Source organism: Calypte anna, chromosome 1 (assembly GCF_003957555.1).
Source record: "Calypte anna isolate BGI_N300 chromosome 1, bCalAnn1_v1.p, whole genome shotgun sequence".
NCBI lineage: Eukaryota > Metazoa > Chordata > Aves > Apodiformes > Trochilidae > Calypte > Calypte anna.
The window spans coordinates 58,462,312-58,471,211 of NC_044244.1; the positions used below are offsets into that span (position 1 = coordinate 58,462,312).

Genomic DNA, 8,900 nt, shown 5'->3' on the forward strand with positions numbered 1-8,900 from the left:
CCTCCCGCCCCCCGAGCACGGCCCTCAGGAAGCCATCGGGAGGAGGCTCTTCCGGCGGGAGGGCTCCGCAGCACGCCGGGAGTTGTAGTCCGTCCCCCGCCCCGGACGGGCAGGGCCCTCCGGCCCTGCCCCGCAGCGCGCCGGGCCTCCTGCGCGCCTCCCCGCTCGCAGGGGGCGGGGAGCCAGCGGGGCTGACAGCGTTCCCCCAGGTGAGGCGGTGGGGCAGGGCGGGCGGAGGAAAAGGAGGAGGAGGACTACATTTCCCGCCGGCCTCGAAAGGGCCGGGGCGGGTACAAAGCGGGCGCTACCTGTCCCGGCAGGTGAGCGCCAACAGGTGAGCGGGCGGCTGGGGGGAGGGGGGGTTCCTTCCTCTGGGAGCTGGGCCAGGGCGGCTCCTCCTAGTCCTCCTCTTGCTCTTCACCCCTGCCGCAGGCCCGCCTGGGAGCCGCGATGCCTTTCCCCAGCTCCGGGGCGGACGATGCCTTCGACTACCTCTTCAAGATCATCTTGATCGGGGACTCCAACGTGGGGAAGACCTGCGTGGTGCACCGCTTCAAGACGGGGCAGTACCACGAGAAGCAGCAGAACACCATCGGCGTCGACTTCACCGTCCGCTCGATGGATATTGACGGCAAGAAAGTCAAGGTCGGTGGCTGGAGCCAACACCCCCAGCACCCCCACTTCCATGTCGTGACCCCGTTCTCCTGGGGGGGGCTGGTGGGGTGCCCAGTGTCTCCTGCTCCGTCCCGCTGAAGGCAGCAGGCAAAAGGCGCTGCCTTTCCGACCAGGGATGTTGTCGAGGAGAGCTCTCCGCCAGGAGGATGGCCTGGGGAAGCAGTCACTCAAACTTAGGGACATAATCGTTGTCGTGGCTCCTCTGGATCTGTAAGTGGAGGGGAAGAGGGGAGGTATCCCTTCCTTCCTTCCGAGATGTAGGGCCTCGGGCTGGGGCACCGAGGAGGCAGAAGTCTCTAGTTTGCAAAGGCTCTGCTTTGATGTGTGCTTGATCTGAGGGGAGATGGAAACTAGCAATACAAACACCAGAAATGATTGCTAGCTGGAGCTTGCCTCTGCTAGCAGATGAAAGTTCAGGTGCCTGCCCTTTATATAGCTTTGCCTCTTTATCAGGGCTTCTTGGCTCTTCCTTTATTGTGTGAAAAGGCTGTAATGCTCTAGTACATTAGTACAGTTGAAACTGGGTTTCTTGCCTCTTTTGCAAAGCTGGGTTTACCCTTTCAGCTTGCTCTTTGTTCACTGTGGATTGTCTTCTCAACTAGAGAGGGCAAAGCCAGGCTGTAGGTATAGTGGAGTGAGCTGGGATGAGTCTAGCTGGAAAGGGGTTTCAAAAGCTGATAGCATTCAACTACTCTTCTTTCTTTTACAGATTCAAGTGTGGGACACAGCTGGTCAAGAACGCTTCCGGACAATAACCCAGTCTTATTACAGGAGTGCCCATGGGGCCATCCTTGCCTATGACCTTACTAGGAGGTCCACATTTGAATCCATTCCTCACTGGATTCATGAAATTGAAAAGTATGGTGCTGCAAACTTGGTCATGATGTTAATTGGTAGGAAACTAATTTAAAATATTACGTTGTATAGCTTTTTTATTCGTATATAAAACCCTCTTCACTAAAGAGTGCCCCACTACTTAAGGCTTAAAGAATGCAGTTGTAATTAAAATAGATCAGAAACTGTTATCACTTTGACCTAAGCTTAAAAAATTAGGAAAGTCCCATCCTGCTTCTGACAGGACTAAGATCACTGAATGTAGTGAAACCTTTTCACTTATTCCTTTACTGCTGAAATAAAGCAAAAAAACTTCGTGCTAGTCTATCAAGCAGGGACAACCTTATTGAGGTTAGAATTGCAGTTAAGTCTGGTCCTTTACTCCTGATGCACAGGAATTTAGTGGCTCAGTAATTCAAGACGAAGTGAAACGCACAAAGCAACACAACTCTTTGTTCTCATCTTTCCTCTCTGCTCTTTTGATATGCCTGTACGTTGCTCAGTAATGGGACTCCCATCAGGTAAGACAGTAGATGGGAACATGGCTTTTACAGAGCACAAAGTAGTCTGCTTGCATTCTTCCAGGTGCATTCCATTAGCATTCAAGCAGCTTTGCCTCTCAAAGAAAGAAATGGGTAAAAATTTCTGAGAATGGGTCTGGTAGGAAGCAGTGTGGTCCTTTCTCTTTGTGTTCCAGGTTGTTATTTCTCTTTCCTCCCCAAGAAATGAGAAAACTGGTGTAGCAGAATGACAAACCTTTTATTTACATTCCGTGGCTTCTGCCTGTTCCACTGTGGCGTTGTGCTGAGATGCACACAGCAGCCCAAACCGGCTCTTGGGGACAGGCATTGCTGAGTCCCACAGCGTGGCAGGCAAGGGACCTAAACTTCTGCTTGTGCTCCCAGCAAATTCCTTACTTCTGCCGTGGTGGCTCTTCCTGCTTCTCCTTGGAAGAAACAAACAAATTCTGACCTGCATGTAACTGCAGTGCTTGGGATGAGTAAAGAGGGAGGGGGCGCAAATCACTAAGGTAGTGATACCACAGAAAACTGTGGTAGAGTTTTCCTAGCTTTTATGAATCTGAAGAACAACTGGTGGGTGTGTGGGTTTTGATTTTTTGTTTTGTTTTTAAAAAGTTCTGAAATTTAGTAAAAATAAAGCTTTTGTCAAGGATCCAGCTCAGTGCTTACTTCCAAAGCTGGTGCTCTTTGCTTCACTTACTTTCAGAGGAAGTCTTGGTACGTTTAATTACGTGTAGTCCAGTTATACCCCTTTCTGTTATGAACTTAAGGTTAAAAAAATCTGCCTTCCTGTCTGGAACTGAAGAGCAAGGGTAGTTTGGGGTGGTTTGTTTTTTCCTTATCATTTCAGAAAAAATTGGAAAGGACTTTTAAGGAGGGGAGATGGTTTATATAAGCTTCAAATTGAAGATCTGAAGTTGATGCAAATTTGTCTTGAAGTTAGGAATGTGGACTTCAGCCATGTAATGGATGTGCCAGAACTGATGATAATCCCATGTGTTCCAACTACTTAAAATACCTTTGTATATTTATCTGAGGTGTTTCATGAATTCTTACAGATTTTGACTATACAGCTTTTAGTAAGTTTATACTTAAGTTTCCGCACATAGAGATTACATTTTAAGCATCAAGGTAGCTGGTGTGAATTCTTTTTTGACATTAGCATAAAATGATTCTCATATAAATAGGTCATGATAAAATCTGATTAACAGTTGAGCAGGTTCTTCCTGGGTTTTGGTGGGGTTTTTGGAGAAGATCATAAAATCTTAGAGTGTTAAGTTGGAAAGGACCTCATCATCTGGTCCAACCCTTCTGATATTATTGTTATATGCTGTGTCTCAGCACCCCATTGAGCTGAGACTAAACTGAGATCTGCTTGTGACTAGCAACATTCTAGATCTTTAGAGCTGAGCATCCACTTTGAAATGTGTCAAAGTAGCTGGATAATTAATAGCATAACACGTGGCTTCCACTGAAGGTGGAATAAAACAATGCCACATTACTTAAGTTTACTGTGTGTGATCACTATAGCTCCAAGACATTGCAGTTGGTTGGTTTTGGTTTTTTATATTTGATCTAAATGCTACCTAATGTTTAAGAACACTAAGGAAAGGGACCAACAGTTGCTTCCAAATAAACTACTGCCAACAAGTAAATGGATAAGCAGAGGGGTTTGGGTTTTTTTTTTTGGTTGGTTGGTTGTTGCTGGTGTAGGTTTCTTTGTTGTGGGGTTTGTTGTTTTTGTTTTTTTTTAAGTCACTTGGTATCATCATATGGTTAGCTGCAGTTTTGCTCTATATTATGTGTTCAGGACTCTGACACATCTTGGTTTTCCAGTAACTCTTATTCCTAACAATGTTATTAACAAAATTCAATCAATGTATTGCATTTTTAAAGATTTTTTTGAGAGAGAGACTATGTTATTGAATTACCTGTTTGCCTTCTTTTAAGGGAACAAATCAGATTCACTGGATAAGCGCCAAGTCCTGTTTGAAGATGCCTGCACACTAGCAGAGAAGCACGGTCTCTTAGCTGTTCTAGAAACATCAGCAAAAGAAGCTCAAAACATAGAAGAGGTCTTCACATTAATGGCTAAGGAGCTGATAGCCCGAAATACCTTACAGCTTCACGGAGAGAACCCTCCAAACAGCATCTATCTTGATTCCAGGCCAGTGATTGCCAGTCCAAGTGTGGAGAAGACGCAGTGTCTCTGCTGAAGAGAGCCTGCAGGAAGAACTTGGAAATTATCATTCTCCTGGGGCTGTGTGACTTAGTTTTATCCAATTGATGACAGTGTGCTATGTGGCCTGAAGCCACGGCTCTGATATCTTGACCTTTGAGTTTGGATTGTAAGTATCTTTAGAGGGGGCTGCTGATACTGGCAGCACAGGTTACTTTGAACATGGCAGCTGATACTTCAACAGGAACTTCTGAGCTGAGGGGATTCAGGAAGCTGCCAGGCCGTGCCTTAACCAAAGAGAACTCTTAAAAAAACCTATTGCCTTTAATTATATCCTTAAATTATTTTCTGGCTGAGTCAGAAGATAACTTTGCACCAGAGCTTTGCATTGCTTTGACCTTTCTAAGCTATTGTTTGTTCTAGTGCAAGCACTTGACTCTTTGCCAGTAGCTTTAAGAAGTCTGACTCATGCTTGGACAGCACTAATCCATTGCTGCTTAAACTTTCATTTAAGGGTGGGCCTGATGTCAGGCGTGCAGCCACCCATCCCAAGGAACCTAACAGAGTACATGATTTCACATCTGTACTCATTTCCTCATCAGGCAGATTGAGACACTCCTGAGGTTTCCTAGCAGGCAGAATATACTACACTGGGATTCCAGCCTTCTTCCTGGGGTGAGAAAAAAGTTGGTTTTCATTTTGTTCTCTGAAAATTGTTTCCAGTAGTGATCTTTTGTTTTGCTACATAGAGTTGCTAGGAGTAGTGAAACACTCAAGGCACCAGTAATGGCCTAAATCAATGCTGGGGTGAAAGGACTTGTTTTTTCTCCTGACTTTGTCTTGCTTTTGATGTGCTGATTTTAGTCAAAAGCCTTCCTTAGCTTGTGTGATGGGCCAAAGACTGCTTGAGAGAAGATGCCTGTAGATTTTCAAGGGAGTGTGAAGAAAGGATTCCAGGTCCTGTAAACCTCAGCCAAGGGGTAAGGTAACCTCACCTCAGAGCAGTAAGGGACTGGTATGGGGTGTATGTACCAGAAAGCCACCCCCAGGCAAGTATATATGCTACTGCTATGGAGATGTAGCATCTTGGCAGAAATAGAAGGTTTGGTTTTGTTCCTCCCAAATGAAAGCTCTGCTGTTGGGGGGAGCTCACTGCTTCTTTGTACCAGAACTGAATGAAAGGTATGTTGTTTTGTTGTTTGGGTTTTTGGGGTTGTTTTTTGATTGGTTGGGTTTGGGTTTGTTTTTTTGGTTTTTGGGGCATCACTTCACTGAACCAGAAATCAAAACTCTGTAATAATAAAATACAGTCTGGGATACATGCAAAGAACCTCTGGGAAGGCTGGTATGCTGCTAGCATATCAGATGGCAGTCAACCCATCTTTCACCAGTTCTTGAAAAAATAAGGAAACACATGTAGCAAATATTTCTGGAAAATCTTGTCTGGGAAGCACAAAAAATAAAGTAGAATGAGTAACTGATTTACAGTCTTGCAAATATTTCTAGTACTATTAATGCTTCCTTTGGCCAGGTTATTTGCTATGACATGCAGTTAGCAGGGGTTAATTCAGCTACATGTAAGCCAAGGAAGAAATCTTCAGTGGTAGCCTCTAAAGCCTTTTGGTATGCACTACTGTGGTGAAAGCCTCATCTTCTTCAGGCATCCTCTTTCTGATGTTTACTTTTAAATTTGTAATTTCATCTTGTCTTGTACCAGCCTAGTAGGTGCATTTTAGCTGCATATTTATGTGACAGTGAGCATCATAACCTTTCAAAGTAGTTCAACAAGTCCCAATCCAGCTTCCAAACAACTAGTTTCAATACCTCTCGTGTCACTAGGACAAGTCAAATACAAGTTTATTTATTTACAATATTCTTGTGTTTTAAAATCCAAACTACTACTGGGAACATAGCAGTTTTTGGTTTGTTTTTTTCTGTTTTAGTACCCACATTGATAGTGCTAGCCAGCTTTGTTCTGTTTCAGATCTAATAGACAACATTTGCATCAAATACTAATCTTCCAGGAGACCTTAGTAGAAAAGTATTGTGTTCACCTCCAGTTACACTCTTTCTTTATCCAAGAACTGAGGAGGGATTCTACCTTATTATCTAGACTAATTATCTAATAGACTATTATTTTTGTATGGTTCACTGGGGCTACTGCCTTAATTAGATTACTGGATGCAATTGTTTTGCTTGCCCTCAGTATGGAGGCTTCTGCTGGCTGATGCTGTCAGGTTACAGGGAGGGCTCTTGCCATTCCCATCCTACACACACAGAGCTACTTGCCAAGTCCTTCCTTGGGAGCAAGCTGTGCAACACAGGATCACGGGGAACAGGCTTGTGCCTGCTTCCAGCTACACTGTTCCCTTTCCTTTAATAGGTACAATGGACTCTCTGCTGCTCTTTCAAGAAGCCAATCTTCAAATACCTGCCCAAACTGGCCCACTAAAGCCAAAACAGAGTATCACGTGGAGAAAAAACAACAATCAACCTTAACCATCACTCATCTAAAAGTTTATCTCCGTTTATATTATAAATCCTGCACTTGAAGTGATAATTACTTGGAATTTGTTAGTGTTTTACTGTAGAAACCCCTAATCTGATAGAGGAGTTGCTGAGATTTATTTCTACCCCCATTCACAGCTTCTGGGTTTTGCACTTCTTTTCTAACCTTTTCTAACTGTAGTTTCTTATGAGTGTTTTGAGAGCCCATTGTGCAACTAAACCAGAAGTGTGACCTCTCTTTTCTGGTTCTGATTTTGATTTGATTTCTATAATGAATGGCTTCCACAAGGACCATATTTAAAGCTGTTGTGAGAATGGAGAGCTGCAGCAGATGCTACTGAGGTTTTTCCAGAGTGTACATGAGACAGTATTATTCATTATTTAATATGTGAAGCTGTAAACATGCTATAATAGAGGGATTTTTTAACTGTAAGATAGCAAGCATTAGCTTAGCACTTCTGCAGTTGTGCTTTTCCCTGACACAAATCAGCTGGAATCCTGCAGCTATGACAGTGCAAGCTGATCAAAAACCACATTAACTGCTATGAAGCCTTATATTAACATACTTGTTCCCCCAGCATTATATGCAAATTTAATGTGCTTCTTGACAGCATCATTAATGCACTTGGAGAAGGTGTAGCTTAATGTTGCTTACAATGCTATTTCAACAACTACTGTCCCATGATTTTGAGAGCTCCACCATCATGCTTGAAGATGAGTTTAAATGTTTATCTGCTTGGAAGAAGGACTTGAATTTTAGCTGTCTGAATCTGCTGTGGCAAGTTACTTGCATGGCTATCACACCCATACCAGATGAGACTGAAGCAGTACCTATTCACCTAACAAGGTTAAAAAAAAAGTATTTAAAAATGGAGCAAATTCTGCCACTGCCCAGAAGCTGACTGGCTTAAAAGCAAATATAACTGCAACCCAGTGATGTGGAAGGCACATGGCACTGCCTATGTGGTCAAGCTTTGTCTCATACACAGGTGACAGGATCTTAGTCACAGAAGTAGAGGTTCTTACCTAATCATTCCAGTTAATTTTTAAGAAAAGTTAGAAAAGAGACAGAGAAAGCAATTTTCAGGCCCTGAACAGAAACCAGAGACATCTATCCTGGAACCTCCTTTCAGGATGGAGATGCATGCCCCTGCTTTTGAACAGGTAACTGAGAGTGAAGCTCCTCCCAGCCAGGTGAGTGTTCTGAGTAGTGCACTATTTAAGAGGTGCCCTTGGCCCAGCTGTGGGCTGCCTATTGGCAGATTTATAAGAATCTCAGTTCCCAAAACACTCCCTTTTGCTGCAGTAAGGGGGACTTTAATACTCACTGCTTAGTGTACTGATCCCTAAAGCCATTTTCAAGCACCTCTAAAGAAAGTCTGTTGAGGACTAGAACTACAACAGGCAACATTCTCAGAGTCCTTTGCAAAAAGCTTTAGACAAGACAAGACCTCATTACACCTCAGAATACTTCAACTTTGAAAAGTCCTGCCTCTCTCAAACTGCAAGTTCCTATTGAAAGTCTTTTAAAGCTCACTCTTGTGCTGCTCCTCTAAAATCTACCTAAATTCAGCTGCCTGCACAGGCTCTGTCTATCCAATCACATGAAGCTGTTGCCAAGACTATGGCTTGACTGCAATTGACAAATAGCAAATGGGTAACAGCAGCAGCAGCAGGTAGGGGCAGAAATTCAGCATATTTGCAATCCCACACTTCTTCCTACAGCTGTATCTATAAACATCACTGCCTATTAGTTTTCACTACCAATCTGTCTAGTTTTGCTTTCCTGATGTCAGGCTCACAAGTTACCTACAGTTCAATGCCTCTCTAATGCCCCCATTAGAGTAAAACTGACTTTGTACCAAGTCAATCACTACAGCAGTCCTGTACTGAACCTCAACTGCTGCATTAATAATTCCTCCAAACATCACACTCCATCCCTCATAGTATCCTCCAAATTGTAATCTCTTTTGTACCTGCCTTAGCAGGGCAAGAGTTGTTTGTATTCCAGCAAGTGAATGAGGCATCCTCTCAGCAAGACAATACACCTTGGGCTAGCTGGGAAAGAGCTGTGCCATCTAAAGTTGAACTAAAGCAGCTGAGGTGGTAAGAAGTCCTACTTTGCTTGTGTGATCACATTCAGAACGGGCAGCATGTACCACAAGATGCAAAATTTTCTATCA

The 8,900-nt window shown here is 43.8% G+C and overlaps 1 protein-coding gene across 3 annotated transcripts; it reads left to right on the plus strand.

Moving 5' to 3' along the window:
• Nucleotides 1-155: 155 nt before the first annotated feature.
• Nucleotides 156-4,528, plus strand: RAB19 (RAB19, member RAS oncogene family). 3 transcript variants are annotated; one of them, XM_030455177.1, is made up of 5 exons: nt 157-209; nt 321-334; nt 433-645; nt 1,385-1,568; nt 3,981-4,528. In XM_030455177.1, exons 3-5 carry the CDS (start codon nt 451-453, stop codon nt 4,244-4,246), a joined length of 645 nt encoding a protein of 214 aa, XP_030311037.1. In that variant the 5' UTR covers nt 157-209; nt 321-334; nt 433-450; the 3' UTR covers nt 4,247-4,528. The 3 variants fall into 3 exon arrangements, with proteins under 3 accessions (XP_030311027.1, XP_030311037.1, XP_030311018.1); XM_030455167.1 differs by lacking the exon at nt 321-334 and having other exon boundaries at nt 156-209; XM_030455158.1 differs by lacking the exon at nt 321-334 and having other exon boundaries at nt 176-320.
• The last annotated feature ends 4,372 nt before the right edge of the window (nt 4,529-8,900 follow it).